We start from the raw sequence: 19310 nt of genomic DNA on the forward strand, positions 1-19310 counted from the left end.
ATCACTGGATGATTCTAGCATGACAGGAAGGGAAATTGCACGATTCTTGCCGCCCTCTTTAAGTAACATTAATGTGTGACAAAATATGGTGCTAGTCTAACTGGCAACTGGCAACAGAGATTTCTGTCAAGAGCTACAGACATGACATGGTTATAAGTGTGAGGAAAAACTCATTCAAGTAGACGAACAGCCTGAGACCCCACAATAAGTCCAAGATCCCTCCATGAGTTCTCAGTTTATTATTGCTAGTTATTTATTTTAAAGATTGATAGTGTGTATGTAAAAAAGGGGCAGGTCTTCAATATCAGTCAGAACCGCCATCTTTATTTTTTTGACACACGCCCAGTACTTCATTTTTAAGATGGGTGGACTTCAACTCCCAGAGTTTTTGAACCTCAGCAACTTTAAGATAGGTGGACTTCAACTCCCAGAGCTTCTCAATCTCAGCAATTTTAAGATAGGTGGACTTCAACTCCCAGAGTTCCCCAGCCAGCTGGCTGGGGAACTCTGGGAGTTGAAGTCCACCTATCTTAAAGTTGCTGAGGTTGAGAACCACTGCTCTAGACCAAGTTTTCCCATAAAATAATGAACACTAAACAGAGCAGTCAGAATAGTTAAACTCTGTATGTTGCCTATACAGTAAGTTTGAAATAAATATACAAATATATTAAAAGTACAAGAGAATAGCACCTTGCTGTAAAACTCTAAGTAGTTTTTGCTACTAAAGAGTAACTCAGCTGCCCTCTGGAAGAAATATTGTTGCTTTTGTTGTTGTTGTAATAGATATTTACTTTATTCTATCATAGAAGGAAAGGCTGGAGGGCATCTGGATGTTAATTCATCACTCAGTGTGAGGTAGATCTGCTTGTCTTCTAACTTGGCCAGGAAGATTGCTTACTAAGTAATAATCACTTAAGTATGTTGTAGGTGGTGTGCAAAGAATACATTAAGCTGGCTTCTGCCCCAGTAGCTTGCATTCTTTTTTAAAAAAAAAAGAAGGGATGGGGAGAAGAAAAAGGAAGATGTATAATTAAATGTTGACCGTGATTATTCATCAGGGATAAATCATGGAGAAAGGTTCAGAAAACAAGGCAGTGTCGCCCGCAGGCTTGAAATCGACCCAGTGTAAAAGTTGGGAAGGGTACCAGAATAATCTGTGAGCAAAGTGTTATTTTTTACTTTTATTTTGTTACTGTGTATTAGAGATTATAGTGAAATTTTACAGAGATAAGAATGATGCAACAACAGTACTGCAATAAAAATATATACATAACTTTGATTACAGTGAACTAAAAGCAAAAAAGACATTCCATATCGTGCTAATACAATTTTAATCTATAACTAGCCCAGTCTGTTAATGTATTGTAAAATCTAGACCATACAGAAACATACCTCTCTATCTTCTCTCTTTCATAATATAAAGACATTTCAACCTCTAACAAAGAACGTATCTCTTGAATCCATTTTTAACACCTGGCAAGTTATTGTTCCATCTGTGCAGGATAATTCCCTTAGCCAAACCCCAGGCTCACCTGAGCCAGAGTTGTTCCTAAAGTGTCAGTCCCATATTTTTGGAGGTTAATTCAGCAGCACATTTACACACCTTTAACCACTGTGTTGTGGTTTCAAAGCATCATATACACCAGTGCAAACTTGGGGTGCTTATCATATTGACTATGTTTTTGCTCGCCTAAGTCTTTTATTTTTGTTTACATAAATATATCCTGGTCTTTGCTGATCATTTGACTTCAGCATGACTACCTCCACGTTCCCACATGCATGCTTAGCGCCCAACGTGCTTGAACGTAACATGCTTTGATACATGTGGCATAGTAAGTAACTGAACTCCTCCCCAGAGGACGACACAATCTGAAACTTCACACAGGAAGATGCTAAAGCAGGGTGTGATGCCAGGTTTCTGCACTGCAGCCCTCCCCCCACCCACCCCAACTGTATAGGCAACGGATCCTCTTCCAGTGGGAACAGGATCCTGACATCTTCAGTTGAATGCTGAGTTTGTGTTGGTTCTGTTTTCTTGTAGGACATAACTGCTTGATGGCTGATCACAGAGTTGATCAGTGGTGACCAGGAGGTGCAGATAGCATCATGGGAGAACACTATGGGAGGGAGGCCCCATTGGGATGCTAGGAATGGCATGCAGCCCACAAAATGCCCCCTTCTGGGCTAGAGGGACAGGAAAGAAACAGGCAACTCATGTTCAAACTAATCTTTTGTCCTTAGGCCCTATTTGAGTAAGGATGAAGATTCAAAGGATTGTATCAAGGTGCTGCAAATCTTTGCTTGCTTTTCTTTCATTCTTCACAAATTAGACCTCTAGCATTGCTGTGGATTTAGAGAATTGGTCAAATGAGGTAGTCCTACAAGCCTCAACCAGAAGTAACCCAAGTTCTCCTTTCTTCAGTCGCTTCTGTGTGTCTGCTTTAATACCTTCTCTTCCTGCAGCTCTGTTACCTGCACGTGGACCTCATCCTAAACCGCCTTGGGCCCAAGGAAGCAAAGAAGCAGTTTGTGGATTTTTGCCATGCATTCTTAGACAAAACTGGGGTGAGTGAACCCTGGGAAGATCTTTTCAAGAGCTCTTCCACCTCAGATGTTTTGATAACTGCTAGCGAGGGATGGACTGATTCTGTTTGCCATCCCGTTCCCCCTGTTCGCAGGGTGGTAGAGTTCTGCTGAACATAAAGGCTCCAGATAGTTTTCATGATTGATAGTTGCCTTATCTTCAATGATGCCTTTCTCACTGCAGCCTTCTTATCTGCTGCTTTCAATCTCTTATCTCTCTTGCAGCTGCTGAGAGTCCCTGTTCCGAATGCTGTGCAATATGAACTGGGTAAGGGCCAACATTCATGATGCGTATGTTGCATGATCAGGAGCAGAGTTTACAGGTGTACCAGATGCGAGCTGCAAAACTCCAGAGAACCACCAAAGGGCAGAAAAACATAAAGGTTTTCTGGATCTCTTAGCTGCCCTCTCATGGTCATCTGGATTGTCACAGTCCAGATCAGGTAGCCCTAAAGGTTGTGTAGCTTGTGCCATATTGTAGACCAGCCTTCCCCAACCTGGTGTTTGGGTTTTGTTGGCCATATTAGCTGGGGGCCATATTAGCTGCAGTCCCAACACATGTGGAGGGGCACCAGGTTGGAGAAAGCTGATCTAAGCAATTATTTGCATATATCTCTTTTTGGTTCTATGCACACAATTTTTTCCTCTGTAAAACATATTCTGGCAGCTGAGTGAAACAAAGTGTATGGTTATTTTTTTGGCCAGAGTGACTCATATAAGTTCTGATTTAAATCATGAGTTCAGTTGAAAAATGGATCTATTTCAATTTGGACATTTGAATAGAGTTTTTAACTCGGGTCACTTTGATTTGACTTTCCAAATCAGTTTAGCAACATGTATTCTTTGCCTCCAAAAATCACCCACATTGGTTCAGAAGCATTCAGTTCAACTCTTCATATTGAATGGACAGTTCAGTTCAGAAAGCGATTTGGAGTTTTGAACAAATCACCACTAAATCTTTGAATCCAATATTTGCCTGATCTTAGTTTTCCCCAATCCTGAATAATTGTGGAAAAGCTACCAGATTTGGGGTGGTGGTAGTTGAATTTGGGGTTTTGTTGTTACTGTGATGCTATGTTTTGCTGGATTGTTTACATTTAAAGAGCAGAGTTTTAGCTCTTTTGGATGCACGTATTTCAGCCGTCTGAAGCAATGATGGAGAGTTTGGTTCTGCAGTTAACAGGAATTACTGTCAGCCAGGGCTTTGGAGTTTTCAGAAGCTCAAGAACAGGACTAAACTCATTCTGCAATTTTGCTTCGTTTGCATAACCTCGGTGTAGTATTCAGGGGTTTTTTAAAGCTTGGCGCAGTTGTTTTTTGTTTAAATTTTCAGTGTAGAATATAAAAGACTTCCATGCTGCCCAGCAGATAATGGCTGCCACAGGAGGGGATGTGGAAGTTGTCTGCAGAGAGTTTTGCAAATTGGAGGGGGTGGGGGAATTGCAGCCTCTGCTCCTTTCCCCCCCCCCATGCAAAACAGAGCAAGCCAAAAGATATTTTAAGGAAAAGGTAAAAATCCCTTTGCATGCTTGAAAGTCGGGGTTGTTCATCATGGGACTTCCTGCTAGGTGAATATGTATAGCTGAGCGTCCGTAGGAGAGCAGGCGCAGCGTTACCGCCATGGGTCCACACACAATAACTGTGCTGAGTTTCTCCAGTGGCGCAAGACACGTGATCTGTTCCACTGCTGTTCCTATCGTCTGACTTTGATCCAAGCTGCAGGTCCCACCCACTTTCTCAACTTCCCGATCTCTACCAGTCGCTCTCCCCTCCCCACCCCACACACTCTCCTGGTTTTTGCTACAGCTGCTGGGACGGGTGAAACTAAATGAAAGACAGGAAGCCGAAGAGTTTGGAAAACAGTGGGAGAGTGCTGCTTCCCTGCCAATAGATTAGCTCATCTGTAACCCAGTTTTTCCCCTGCCATACTGGGGGAAGGGAGTCTGTTGGTGTGGGTGGACCTTTGGCCCCTTAGACAGCTGGTACTGTAGCCTTGTAGTGTCACCTAGTGGCCGTGCCTGCTGGTTGCAACACGATGGCTGGGCAGCCACACGCTTGCGGTGAGCACACACCCAAACACACACTCTGAATGCTGGCTGTTTCTCTCAAAGGGATCCTGAAATGGCAGGGTGGTTAGGTGGCCAGTTGAAGCTCTGTAGGTAGAGCATAAATCACATGTGCAAGGAGAGGGTGTTTCCGGGGTGTGGAAGATTTTTGAGCTGCGAGGAACACTACCTTCCCCAAAACACTGGGGTGAGGAAGGGCTGAGCTACATCCTGCCCCTGTTTTTTGTAAAGAGAGTGAAACTGGGCCTTTAGCTGTACTGAGAGAAGAGGCCAGAGTGCAGAAGCTTAGCTGAAGTTCCTGATTTAGAAAAGGTTGCAAGAAACACCCATTTTATGTATGCTGGGCATTGCTAAAAGTCATACCCGGTATATAATCCATGCATAAGAAATAACCCAGCATCTTTAGCAAGGGACTGAACTCCAACCTTGGAGTGAGAATCCAGCTTCCCTGGATACCTACATGTACGTCCCCTGCGCCCTTCCATTTTTAAATCAGCAGTTGTAAGGGTAAGAAACTTAAGGGGAAAAGGTATCGGGTTTTCGGCACCTGCCCAAAACTGGAAGTGATTCTTTTCCGAGCAACATCTGCGTGGCTTTCAACCTGGTTTTCCCAGTCCTAGTTAAAACTAACTCAGTGCTTTTCAACCTCAGCAACTTTAAGTTGTGTGGACTTCAGCTCCCAGAATTCCCTAGCCAGCATGGCTGGGGAATTCTGGGAGTTGAAGTCCACACAACTTAAAGTTGCCGAGGTTGACAAACACTGCCATAACTAATAGCTAATATTTTTCCCATTTTCTTTCTGGTCGGCTTTTGATCTGAAGACACCTCCTGTGCCTGACCAGATCACCGTATTCTGCATCTCATGGAGGAGAGCAACTGTCTCAAATCCAGAACCATCTTCTTTCTTTTCCCTCCCCCGTGGGTTGGAGAAGACTATATGTCTGCCTCCCCAGAAATGACTGCGTTGTTATTCCAAGAAGGTTTCTTCTGCTCCAGAGACAACTTCCTTCATGGGAGCAGGCCAGGGACCGTGGCATCTAAGCAGCTGCAAACAATTTGCCTTTGCTTCTGCTGCGTTTGCACAAAATCACAGCGGAGGTCCCTCCCCTTGGAACAGACTCCACGTCCCCCAATGGTTCTCAAGTCGCCACAGCAGGCCAGCCCTCCTATTTATCCTGCAGGCCAGTTGCCAGAGCAGCTGGGAGAGCTTTGGGGAGATTTATTCTAGGTTTATGTCATGTCCTCTCTTTTTGTGCATGTCTTTTCTTTTCTTTTTTTTTTTGTACAAATATAGCACCAAAAATATCCCTCTGGATGGGAAGGCCACTAACCATAAAAGAAAGTCCAGAGTGATGCAATGGTTCGTGGGTGCTCTTGTGGCAGGACAAATTTAGCATTGGAACAAAGCAGGAGGAAATCTCTGCCAGAAAACTTTCTGAATTGTAGCCGTGCAAAATCTGTGTGGGAAACGGATTATTTGAGTGTCAGATTGGCCAGAATTCTGCGAGCTTTTGCTAGGGAACTTGGGGTCACCAGATGCATATGGCCCTTGAGACTCTTTTTTTCTTGCCCCCAAAGCCACCTTTAACCATGACTGCTGAAAATTGGCTGTGAGGTTTCACGCCACCTGAGATCCAGATGTTGTTTAGAAGAGCTGTGAAGACCTGGCTCTTCACCCAGGCCTTCGGCGAGGGAGAGTAAGAATCCTCGCTTCACAGCACTTGCCGTTGTTTATATTTTTTATTGATATTATTGTAATTTCTTTGTTGTGAGCTGCCCAGAGTTGTTGAGAGTCAGGTGGCGTACAAGTTTGATGATGATGATGATGATGATGATGATGATGATGATGATGATGATGATGATGCCATTTATAGGCAAGAAAACTGTAGTATGCAGCCTAAAATAAGGTTACAGAAGGTTAAAAAACAAATCAGCGTTCTAAAACTCATTGAAAACCTGCAAATCTCAGCCATGCTGGTATGGTATCATGCCTCTTCTCCACAAGTCTTCCCTTCCTTAAAAAGGTGAAGTGTCCATCCTTGTGTTAGGAGGAAGGGGTCAGCTTAGCGCAGTGTTTCTCAACCTTGGCCACTTTAAGATGGGTGGACTTCAATTCCCAGAATTCCCCAGCCAGCCATGCTGGCTGGGGAATTCTGGGAGTTGAAGTCCACACATCGTAGAGTGGCCACAGTTGGAAAACACTGGCCTAGTGTAAAGTCTACTGAGTTTGCTGGGAAAATTCTAGCTCACTCACTAAATATGCCTCGAGATCTAAACCAGATTTGTCTCTTGGCTCCTGAAGTCTCTTACAACCGCATGCCTAGTTTTGCAACGTGGCTCAAGTCCCGCTTAGGTGCTCTCTTCCCTTCTGATTGTAGACCGAAACAGGCCTGATCTTATCCCAGAAGACCAGCAGAAAAAATACTTGCAGGATATCCAGTCCTTTCAAGAAATGGAGATTTCCCAGCAGTTGGAGGACTTCAGGTTTGGAATCTGCAACTCCCAAGCCCCAAGAAAGCTCGGGGAGGGGATTAATTTGCAAAGAAGGAGGCTCAGTGTAGAGCAGTGGTTCTTAAACTGGGGGGCGATTACCCCAAGGGAGTCATTTGGGCATATCAAGGGAGCAATTTGTAAGTGCTTATTTGGGAATTGAGGATCCAGTTTGGGACTGCTGCTGCCAAGACACTTGTGTAAAACAACAGAGTCTGGTTTGTTTTTTTGGTAGGGGTGATGACATTATTTGAGACCAGAAAAAGGGGTACAGGTGGTCCTCGCTTTGCGACTACTCGTTCAGCAACTGTTTGAACTTACGACGGTGCTGAATGAGGGGTACTTCTGACTGGTCTTTGAAGTTCTGACCGTCCCAGCATCCCCTAGTCACGGGATCACCATTTGCAACCGTCAGTGCTGCTTCCAGCAATCAAAGTCACAGGCAGGAGGTCACAAATGGTGACCATGTGACATCGCGCTTAACAACCAGAAGTGCTGGAACTGCCTTCGCTAAGCGGCATGGTTGTGTGATGTCATGCTTTATGACCTCATTGCTTAGCGACGGAAATTCCAGTCCCAATTGCCATTGTTAACCAAGGACTACCTGTAATTGGGTCAAACAGTAATCACAGGGGGCGAATTTGCAGAAGGCTTTGGCTAAGGGTGGTCAGGCTTGTGGTGGGGAAGAGGCCTGGAAGCCATCAACTGAGTTGATTGTAGAGATGGGTTGTGCTGTGGATTCAAAGATGAAAAGAGGCTTCAGGGGGGCTATGCCACCTGTTAGTGCTTCCTTAAAGAGGTTTCAGCTTTTCCTAGGGTTGCCTGGCACAGCACGGTCCTAGGAAAATACGTGTGGGAGTTAAGGTGGTACCAGCAAGGTGCAGAGAAGTTTTCACACCACCCTCTCCTTAACACAAATGTGTATTTTCCTGGGGCTGTGTGGCTGCGGTACAATCTCAGGAAAAGGTGTGGCTTCTTTAAGGAGGTGCCAGCAGGTATAGTGAATGCCCCTGGGCCCCCCTCTGAAGCATGTTTTCTGCTTCAGTTCTGAATGGCTCTTTCGTTCACCCATCAACCAAAGTCCTACTGCCATTTCTTTGATCTTGGCTCAGTATGTTACACAAACTCAGCATGTTGTATAAACAATAGTCGATGGCTTAGGATGGGAATGGGCAACTAAGCTAGGAAAAGTATTTGCACAACTTGCTAGGGTTGGTTAGTTTTACATTTAGTTAAGTTTTTCTGTAGCTTAACGTGTTGTGTTCAGGAGTTAGCTGAAGCCGTGTGCCAAGATTAAGCACGCTAGATTAAGCGCATTGCACGGAACATATTCTTGGTTTCCTAAAGTATTTGCAGTGGTAAATAAGTTGGGACAGAAGGTCACCGACTGATGCTGTTTCTCAGCTTAGCTTGTGGTGAGAAAAAAGCTGCACTGCCTGTTCTTTGTTTCCACAGGGAAAAAAAGAAAATGGGAATGACACCAGGAGAGAAGGAGTTGTCTGAACTAGAACGATATCAGACCAAGGACAAAGGCATCCGCGAGGCCAAGGAGAAACAGCTGGCCGAACAGCTGTTGGCCAAATTGGAGGAGATGCAGTGAGTGAAGGTCTCCTGACTTACTGCCATGCATGAATTGTTTGTTAACTTGCCCTTTCATGTTCCTCCTTCACCCTAGCAGAGAAGGCGTTCCTTCTTTGGGGTTCCGCTGTCTATGCCCAAGGCCTGGTGCCCCTGTTCTTCCCCCACTGAGCTCATTCTCCAACCCTGGATGCTTTCGGAGCCAACAGGGTGCCATCTTGACTCCTAGGTGTCACCATGCTTGGGAAGATGGTCTTTCGACCTTTCCCCCTCGCAGCAGGTTAGGAAAGAGTCCTAAACGGGACTCGCCCTACCTTGCCGCAGGCGTCACCCTCCTGTTTGTGGACCCACATGAATGATTACGTCTCCTGTTGGGGGCCTGCAGGGTCCCCTGCAGCTGGGCTGGGCAGAAAATACCCATCACTTTTTGACCTCAGATCCACAGTGACCCAAATGGGAACAACCGTTTAGCTTTGAGTAGCTGTTCCTTCCAGCCTACGTTTGTTGTGATCCAGCCCCTCTTGAACTCCAGCTGCTGATCCCATCCAAGGTTTCTGTTTCAAACAGCCCCCCCGCCCAATTGGGATCTCCCTTGTAGAACAGCCAAGCCCTGTTTTCCCCCACTCTTTTTTCCCATGGACTGGGCTTCTGGTTCCTGGCAGTCATCCCGTTAGCACTGGGATGAGAGTCAGTGGTGTCCCCGTGGCTTCCCGGCCAAGTTCCTACCAGATAATAGGATCCAGCTGGCAGGAGGGGAGGAGAAGGGGATGTTCTCCGCCCATCCCGGGACATTGCTCCTTGTTGCATCATCCTTGCCGGCTGTATAAACTCTCCGGGTGGCCCCTTTCCCCATTCAGTTGCTGTATCTCGCTCGGTCCAGCAGTGGGTTTTCCTCACCAAACAGTCTCAGTAGCTCACCCTGCAGAACATGTTTATTTGCCTTTTGAATGCTGTTCTGCTTCTGCTGAGCAAAGATGGGGCTGTGCTACCGGTGAGTTTTCAAGAAACAAAAATGGAGGGCAGCGTAAGGGGGGGGGGCTTTGAGAGTCAGGTGTCCCAGCGGGAGAAAGAGAGCGGTGCTGTTGTGTGGTGGGGTAGGCAGCCTGTTATCTTTCAGAGGCTTTGGACCCCAACTCCCATCAGCCCCAGCCGGTGGCAAGGGATCATGGGAGTGAACCCCAAACACCTGGCACTGGCTGGTTTGCTTTCCTTTTGTTCTGGAGGGGCAGACTGAGTAGTTAAGCTGGAGAGTGGCAGAGGGTGGTGGGTTCAAGTCCCCACCTTCGTCGCACTGCTTTAGGCCAGCTGCTATCTGGGTATTCTGGGAGGAGGAGATGGACAAACAGCTGGATGCAAACGTAACCCAAATGTGAGATTTGCACTCTGATTCCTTTTTCTCCTCTCCCTTTGCCTTCATTGACTCCAGCCTCACCATTTCTCCCGACGAGGAAAAAAGGTACGCAACCAACAGGTGTAGAGCGGTTCGATTGTGTGTGTGTGTGTATATGTGTGTGTGACTGGAGCGGGGGCGGAAATACACTTTTGCAGTCTCCTAAATGAAACCGGATGTGGCTTGTAGCACATTTAGTTCTGTGGTTCAGGAAGTTGGAGGGGGAGAAGAGAAGATACATTTAACCCTTTGCTCTGACAGAGGTACCAGCTGCTGAAAGGTATCAAAACCAACTTTCACCAGAATCAAACCGTTTGCCCGCACCAGCCAGGAGGGTCTGTCCGGTCGCGTGACCTACCTTGCTGGCCCCGTTGGTGTGTTGGACCACGCTTCCCAAGATCTCATCCAGTGATCGTGGGTAGAAATGATGGGAGGTGTAGTCCTACCCACTGGACCAGCAGTATGTTGAAAGCAGCTGGTCGAAAGAAAATGCTTTGAGAGCGAGCTGAGAATCGGAGTCCTGACTAGCTGCAGGGCAACAGCTGGGGAAGGCTTATATCTGATGCTTAAGAGTCAAACAAGGTTGGGAAAACCTTAAGAGCTTCTGGAAGGCTTTCAGCAGCGGCCGTGTGCTTGCATACGCGTGTACACTGAGCAGCCCGGGATGGGCTGCGTGTGTCACATGACCAGGCAGGGGCTTGACGTGTCACAGACAGCCCCATTTTGAGCCGCTTCCCAGCAGCCTCTTCCCTTGAGGGGCTCTGAGGACTTTTCCTGGCTCTTTTTCCTCTGCAGCTCCCAGCCTGATCTGACCCGTTTTTGAACTTGATCTTCCTTCTGCCGGCTTCTCCCGCCACACCAAACATTCTGTTCTGGTTTTGAAGAGTTATCCTCCTGAGGAGCAAGCGGTCCCCATGCCTTTTCCATCTTCCTTCCATTGGGTGGGACGACGGAAAAGAAATGTGGGCATTTGGCACGTGCAGGGGGCTGAATTATTGCAACACGCTGGCACAGCTGATCCCTTAGTGGAACATGTGTCCCTGGCTGCCATCAGTCCCTACAGCAGTGTTTCTGAACCTTGGCAACTTTAAGATGGGTGGCCTTCAGCTCCCAGAATTCCCCAGCCAGCATGCTTTAAGCTGTGTGGACGTCAACTCCCAGAATTCCCTAGCCAGCTGGGGAATTCTGGGAGTTGATGTCCACACAGCTTAAAGTTGCTAAGGTTGAGAAACACTGTCCTAAACAAAGGAAGTGTGTTTTCCGCAGTTCTAGTTGAGCATCCGCAGCTGTTCGATTCAGTGGGCAGCTGCTGCAAAAGAATTTGGTACATCAGGGTCAGGACCTTTTGGGTGGCCAAGGAGCAGCACTTCGTGGAGTATGGGATGGGGAAGAACCACAGTGGGTGGGTGATGAAGCAGAGCGGGTGGAATCACGTATATAGACAGAACTCTGGTGTTCTGTTCTTCCCCCCTCCTCTTTTCAGAGTTATTCGCTGAACGGCGTTAAGCTCTTTTTTAAGCTTGGGCCAAATCTTTCTTAGATTTTCCACATGCATATTTGGCAGGAAAGTGAAATTTGGCAGGCTTGTTCAGCTCCAGCTGGAAAAAGGAAGTGATGCAAGGGAGGTCAAAGCACGGCTTGTTTGCTCCTACTGTATGTGTATTGCATCTCTGTTAAATTAAGTGACTGTGTCTACACCCCCCCACCGAGTTTCATCGGGCCCTCACCCTGCTGTTCTTGTTTTTAGAAAAACTAAAAACGTGTGTTTTTTTTTTTCAAAGAGGGCAAAGCGAGGCAATTGGTGTCCCTGCTTGGTTAATGATGAGTGGCTGGAAATTTTTTGCTTGGTATGTTTTCTCGACGTGCTAGCATTTCTGCATTTGGTTGAGTTTTTAAGATGTTTTTTAACCGCATACTGCCTGGAGTCTTCTGACCTGGCAGCCTTACAGATCTAATCAATTAATATTACAATCATCATCGTTTTCCTCCTCCCCTGCTCTGTCTTTTTTTAGCTCTGCCATTTTTACCGCCATTGTGACATATATGAAGCACCTGGGGGTTAAGACGAAGGCCGCCGATAACAAGAAGTCAAAAGCGAACTTCTTCCGCAAGAAGGTACGCTTTAAAAATAATCAGTGCATTGGGACAAGGTAAGATTGGGTTCTTAATGCAGAAACTGCAGTTCCAACTTGGCAGAACTGGAATCTGTCTCAGATGAACCCTGTTCCAGTTGATGGTTTGTTCATGAGACTCCATACCCACTTCATCCCAGATGACTCTAAGCCAGTGTTTAGGAATTCTGGGAGTTGAAGTCCACACATCTTCAAGTAGCCAAGGTTGAGAAACACTCCTCTAAGCAGTTGGCAGCCTGGGATTGGGAACAGATGGTAAATTCTCCTCTCTGGCTCCTCCAGATTTCAGGGGCCAAGAAACCCGAGGAAGCTCTCAAACCGAAGAAAGGCTTTAGCATTTTGGACCCAACGCGCTGGAACCGTGGGGATTCCCATTGTAAGTAAGCAACATGAATTCCTTAGCCTGGGCCAGGAACCCACATGCCCTTTACTTAACTCGCTCTCCTAAGCCCCCAGCCGTAAGGTTTCCTTAGGACAGGGGTCAGCAACCATCTGGCCCCATGCCACCCCAACCACTTCTTTGAGGCTCCTGAAGTCCTGCCAAGATTGAACTGCCAAATTACAGCGGTCTGGTTTTTGGGGTTTTTTTTTAATGTTTTAAAACAAATAACAGTAAAACTGAACCTCCAGTAAGCTTAAGAGAAGGCTTTCTCCCTCAGACAGGTAGAATCCCAAGATTCCAGAAATATTTCCATGACCTCCTTTTGCAAAAGCTTTTTTTTTCCCTTCATGTAGCCCCCACTCCCACCCCCTTGGAAAAAATGTTGCCAGCCGGTCCGTGGCTTAAGCCAACCATCATGCCATTCAGGTGTTCCCTTTTGAAGCAGAAGGAAGAAAAGAGCTAAGTGACTTGTTCTTCCAAAAACAGTAAAAATATAAGGTTGCTGGAAGCAAATCTGGGTTTACTCCAATTTCATTGGGTGCCAGTACTAGCTTGGGACCTGTCCCAAAATTGACCTCAAAGGATTCTTCAGAAGCATCCTTTGGAAAATGGCTATTTTCTTCTTTTTCTTCTTCCTGTTTCGAAAGCTTGTGGTTATGGTTGCTAGGCAAATAAGGAATAAATATTTTGCCAGCCCACAAAACAGTGATTCATTTGCATGCATCGGATCAGCTTGGTTGGTGAGTCTGGCGTGCTTCTTGTCCAAAAGCAGTTTTGGGCACTACCTAGGAAGGTGTTAATATGACGTCTCTTTCCCCATCCTTCTCCATTGTTTTTTTCTTTTTTGCTGCATTTTTTGTAGATTCTGATTACAGACAGTCCAAACCTGAGGGTGAAGGTACTAGCCCCCCACTTCCTCCTCCTTTCACCAGCTCCTAGTAACGCATGGCATCCTGTGTATCCATTCATCCCTCTGATGAGGAAGCCACATAGAACTAATCTGCCTCTTATAACATCAGTCGCTAACTTTTTAATTCACTGTCGCACTCTCCCATCCAGTAATATACTAATAAGAATCACACATACACCTATAAAAGTTCATCACACCTGTCATGTTACCAGATAAAATTCTTGGCATGCCACAGCTCGTTGTGTGTCCCTCTGTCTGTCTGTCCCTGGGGGTACTGCGTTGAATTAGCCAAGGTGGGAGTAGATCACAGACTCTATCTTTTTTTTCTACGGCTTATGCACAAATTACGCACTTGCTCAGTTTTACTTCCCACGGTGAATTCACTTGAACTTAGTTACTCTTAGAGATCAGATTTTGGTGGTGGTATGAGAAACCTCTAAGACACCTCCCCTCCCCCAGTTGAGCAGGCCAGGACTTGGCAGGAAACCTTAGTATTTCAACTCTGCACAGTTTTATGGGCTGCTGGATTCTGGCTTAGCTGAACTCTCTCAGTCCTGTTAGTTTCTTTGGCATCTGCCTAAAACTGAATGTTACTGTTTTCCATGCAAGATTGTCCCAGAGTTCTTTGTGGAAGCTTGCAGCTGGCTATTTTCATAAAAGTCTCCAGAACCTTTATCAGTCCAAGAGCTGGCTCTTATGTGCCATGGTGTGGTAATTACAGACTAGAATAAAGGCACACTAGTTGATTTCCTGCTATCAGGGTGAAGGTGTTGAAGCTGAGTGATTCTTCATTGTTGATATACTGATATCTCTGCCTTGAGAATGCTGGCTCTTGAGATATCTCTCACAGTAGCTACCAAATTTAACCAAATAATCCCCCTCTCCCTCTTCTATTAAAACCCACCAAGTACGTTTGGCATCTACCAGAATAATTCTCTCTAAAAAAGATAGCTAAGGCAGTTGAACCCCTGTTAGGGCTGCCTCCCCCCATCCAGTAATTTGAACATATTATCCTCTCCATGTTGAATTGTCTAAACTCAGGGTGTTACTATCTTAATGGTGCTTATGCAATTGTAAATGGGAAACAAGGACATTGATTCAGCCTGCTGACAAAATCAGCTGTAACTTGGTGAACATCTGGAGAAAGGAGATGTTTGAAAACATGGCAGCAGGCATGGGTGAGGGGAAGGTCAGAGATTCTAGCCTTGAACCAGCAACTGCATTGTCCCAAGGCTGAAGTGTGGCCTCGTGAGCCTTCTGGGACTGTGATGCCATCTGAGTGCCAATGTCAAGCACAGATAAGATCAGAGCAATGGTCCATGAACTCTAGAGGATTCATTAGAGGCTCCATAGAGGCTCTAATGAACCCTCTAGAGTAGCCTTTAATGTGGGAATCCTGGCCGTTTCCCTTTGCATGGTCAGCAGTTGTGAAAGATTGTGCAGAGGCTGGGGAAGGAAAGTAAGAAAATTCAGACATAAACAACCAAGAGACAGAGAGAAAATAATTTGGCTTTGCAGCTCATAAAAGGCAACTCAGCTCAGGTGGCAAGAAATCCATGAAGAAGTGTTTCAAAGCACGCAAAGAGACACTGCCTTAATTCGCTCAGTATATGTTAGGCTGGGAAATTCTTCTTACCACTTCCAAGATTCTGTTTTTACCTCCAACCAGCATTAAAGATACCTTACTCCACAGCAAATATCTGTAGTTTTCCTTCTTTGGTCTTACCCAGCTGTTTGAGTCTTGACATCCGTTGGATCTTGGGCCTACTGCTTGGGTTCCAGAGAAGGGTATGAGAGTCCAGCTTCTGGGTATGAGGATTTCAACTTGCAGAATTTGAAGTAATGGACACATGGACTTGGGAATTCTGGGAAGTGGAGTTTACATATTTGGAGGGTATCCAGATTGGTAAGGGATGCCCAGAATTTCCTGTGTCATCTTCAAGGACTCTTACTTGGCTTTTAATTCCAGTGGACCCAACAGGACCTTAGAGAATGCTTGATTTTCACACCTGTCATACACAATACCTGGGTTCGCATAACACACTAAAACCAAAGAAATGTGGCTGTGGCTTAGCATGATATGTCCAGGGTGTTCTTCCAACATAGATTCCCACAGCCATCCCTCATACTTTGCCCTTGCAGTGCTTAAAGGAAATCTTTTTATCTGTATTCAGTTCAAAGCCTTTGTTACCATTCACAGACCCACCGAACATAACATAAATACAACAGAATAAAGTTCAGTAAAATAAGATAAGAACGTGAATAAAGTGGAAAGAATAAACACGGTAAAATGAGAGGAACAATACAGTACAGGTAGTCCTCGCTTAATGACTGTTTAACAACAGTTCAAAGTTATGACAGCCTTGGAAAAATTGCTTTACATCCTATATTTGCACTTAACGACCATCACAAACCATTGCACCATCCCCTGCAGTCATGTGATTGCAATTTGTGACCTTTTTTAACGATGGTCGTTAAGCAAATCACCATGGTTGTTAAGTGAATCACATGATCGTTAAGTGAATCGTGTGGTTGTTAAGCAAGTTCTGGCAAAAAATGTCCACTGGAGAAGCTGGATTTGCTTAACGACCACATGGTTCACTTAACAACTGTCATAAAAATGGTCGTAAAAATCGGGTCCAGTCATGTGACTCATTTAATGACCACCCCACTTAATGACCAGTTTTCTGGTCCCTGTTGTGGTCATTAAGTGAGGATACCTATATTCGGACCACATAATTTGTATTCAATCCCACGTTAATTTCCCATTAGCGTTCTAAGATTACAAATGCAGACTTAGTGACAAGCTCATGTTATTTTAGGGCCCTTGTCTGCTAGCCAGAAGGAAGCTGCTTATATATAAACTCTTATTAAGCTACCATCAACCCTATCTAGTGGGATTTTACATCTCTTCTGAGCTGCATGTTGCATCTCACCCCTCTCCTGGCTTGGAGAAAGTAAGTTACCTGACCATCAAATTTTTATCCACCTGAACATTATGGCCCCAGGAGATGCTTGGTTACCTTGGCCAAGTGGGCAGTTCGCTCACTCCAGACAGGAAGAGAAGGAGCTTCCTTAACTCTTGATGCTGAAACTAGAGTGTCCTAATCTGTGCATAAGCCCACGAGGCAGAGCGTGTTGCGTACGGGGAGGTGGGGAGAGCAATTTGGGGGGAGGTGAATGGCATCTTGGGTGTGTTTAATTTCTCCATATTTTTCTCCTTAAAGCAGGTGAGAAGACACCAGCCTTGGACAAAAAAGCCAAGTTAGCAGAAGGAAGTTCTGGGCGGGGCAAGGGGACCCCTTCAGGGCAGGATCCCTCTGGAGTGTCCGTCACTGTGCATCCCCCACCCGGAGAGGGCAATGATGGAGAGCAGGGTGAGAGATCAGATGAGCTGGAGAAAGGAAGACTTCTTTCGAGGAATGAAAGGAAGAGTTTGCCTCATTTCTTCCCTCCTCCTTCACGCCTTCCTCTGTTTTCCTTAGGGGTGGACAGTCCAGGTCTAGCAGACTCGGGAGATTCACCGGTTACTGAGCAGTCCCTGGCCGGAGAACAGCTCCCGCCGGATGAAGGTGCAGAAAATGAAAGGTGAGAGCAGGTGGGGGGCATTGATGGCCTTGCAAGGGGGTGTGTAGGAATCCTTACAAAAGGATTACCAATCTGGACAGCTTTTCTTTAGGCAGTCAACTAAAAGCAAGTCCCACAAACTCAGTGCGAGTTACATCTGCATAAACATAGATTGTAAGGCTGGCCAGGAGTCTAAAGATCTTGTCAGGAGGCCCTTGGAGAGGAATACATCATCCCTGTTATCCCTTTGGCTACCTCCCCTACTTATTAGGAGCCTGGTTTTCCATCTTCTTGATCCTGGTTCTTCGGAGTTCATCTCACATTTAAACAGCACTTGTCCCGTTCCGAGATTTAGTAGGAGGATTGCCCATCACCACTTGCCCACCCCACCCATTCCCTCTTTTTCTCTTTCTCTCCTGTTAGTATTAACATAATCACCCTTCTATATTCTGTTCTTCCCTTCTAGAAAGCGAAAAAGGTTGGTGGCTTCCTCACCCCCACTCACCCTTTGCATGAATTTCTTCCTCAGGGGAAGACACACAAACTGAGTTAAGTATTACCTTTTGTTCACCAGAGCTGCCTTGTGAAACTCTGCCTCCCTCCCCGAATCGATTGCTGGAGAAAAGGCACCCTTTAACTGGAGGTCCCTTCTGGCTCTGGAGCCCTGCTACTTAAAATGCAGCTCCTCTCGTGGCAGATCTTATTTTGAACATTGGCATGGGGCAGGAGGTGGTGAGGGGGGTGTTGTTAACCCACATAAGAAGCAAGAACTTTTTGGAGGTTGTAGCTAGGGTTGGGACCAACCATGTGGTGGACCCAGCTCGCCAGGAGTGTGTCTGCCTTGCAGCTCCACCCTCCCCTCTTCTGGTGCATGGATATTCAGTGGTTCTTGGGTTCTTACATTTCTCTCTCTTCCTTTCTCTTTCCACCGCTGCATGTGCTCAATTTGTCTTCCTCCTCCCTCCCCTCTTCTTCCATATTGGGTGTTCTCCTGCTCGTGCCACTGCTGGTTGTGATCCCTGCCACCTTCTTGGCACCAAACCTTCTGTGACTCCTGGTCCGTGTTGCTCACGATTGGTCTGTGGCTCTTCCACCTTCCGTGACACTCCTTCCATCTCCCCTTGTGTCCCGTTGGCTTGTCAAACCCAACGTCCCTTGGTCTGCATTTTTCCTTTTAATTTTTGTCTGTGGCCTGGCTCCACCTACCCCCCGTCACCAGGCTGACCGGAAAGTTGGGCCGCTCCGAGAGCCTCCGGGTTTACGAGCGGAAGCGGACTCAGCGGGGCTCAGCTAAGGGCAAACAGCCGCGTTCGCGGAGCGATGTGGACATCGAGGCCGCGGCCCGGGCCAATGAGCTGGAGGAGAAGCCAACCCTAGAGCAGGCTCGGCAGAATCAGGGAAGTCGCAAGTAGGTGAAGAGGCCATCTGAGGTGCCCCAACATGGGCAGAAACGGGACAGTTGTAGAAGGATCGGCAGTCTTGGCAGACGCTCCTGGAGATCTCTGCTAACACTAAATGGGAATGGATGCATTTCCATGGATCATCTCCAAGGGATGGGACCGACGAAGTTCTTATCTGTGTGCAAAAGAAATTAAACAGTTGCTGGGGGTAGTTCCCCCTCTCTTCATTGTCCTTGATGCTAAAAGAGAAGATGCATCTCTCCCTGATTTCCTTCTCTAAAACATGAGAATAGGAAAGAGGCAGCCTTTAAAAGAGCCACTCTGGGCATCTGTTTCTTCTGCCCAGGAGGACTGAAATAGTCCAACCCAACTCTTGAATCAACCAGGCCACTCTTTTAAGTAAACTGCAACTTGTTTATGTGTAAACATAACACTGCTAGAAGATGTCAAAGTATAGCTTCTGGGGTTTAAACTAAATTCAGCTACCTATTTTTTCATTCCAGCAGCTACGACGGAGAGAGACGCTTCTATTTAACTGGGAGCTATTCCTTGACAAATTTGTGGAAATCTGTCTTAAACGCTTAAAAAACAAAAAACAAGCAGTATCTCACACATTATCTTAAATTTGTCCCATTGTAAAATCCCAGGGAGAAAATGCTTGTGTGATGAGTTGAAAATATTATGGTACACGTTAACACCATTTTCTTAGATTATCTGCTGAGAGGATATGCCGTAGCAGTGCTTTTAGCATTTGGAATTGATCTATGTTGCAAATCTAGAACTGGATCGCCCTGGCTGAATGTGGTGGATTA

General features: G+C 46.1%; 1 protein-coding gene across 7 annotated transcripts in view; it reads left to right on the top strand.

Annotated features, from left to right (window-relative positions):
• ARHGEF1 (Rho guanine nucleotide exchange factor 1) overlaps window positions 1-19310 on the top strand; it is a 47750-nt gene that overhangs the window by 10652 nt on the left and 17788 nt on the right. For 3 of the 7 annotated variants that reach the window (XM_088139890.1, XM_088139891.1, XM_088139887.1), the window contains 11 exons: window positions 2464-2565; window positions 2809-2851; window positions 7028-7133; window positions 8595-8735; window positions 10144-10173; window positions 12120-12222; window positions 12522-12615; window positions 13484-13519; window positions 16759-16908; window positions 17017-17119; window positions 18318-18506. In XM_088139890.1, coding sequence (XP_087996016.1) covers window positions 2464-2565; window positions 2809-2851; window positions 7028-7133; window positions 8595-8735; window positions 10144-10173; window positions 12120-12222; window positions 12522-12615; window positions 13484-13519; window positions 16759-16908; window positions 17017-17119; window positions 18318-18506 — 1097 coding nt within the window. Of the gene's footprint in view, window positions 1-2463; window positions 2566-2808; window positions 2852-7027; window positions 7134-8594; window positions 8736-9582; window positions 9709-10143; window positions 10174-12119; window positions 12223-12521; window positions 12616-13483; window positions 13520-16758; window positions 16909-17016; window positions 17120-18317; window positions 18507-19310 lie in introns of those variants that run through there. The other 4 variants (XM_088139888.1, XM_025168080.2, XM_088139889.1 and 1 more) reach the window with 4 other exon arrangements.

This window comes from Python bivittatus, unplaced genomic scaffold (genome assembly GCF_059951505.1).
Source record: "Python bivittatus isolate LINGU-HERP-01145 unplaced genomic scaffold, Pbiv_v1 ctg000310_np1212, whole genome shotgun sequence".
NCBI lineage: Eukaryota > Metazoa > Chordata > Lepidosauria > Squamata > Pythonidae > Python > Python bivittatus.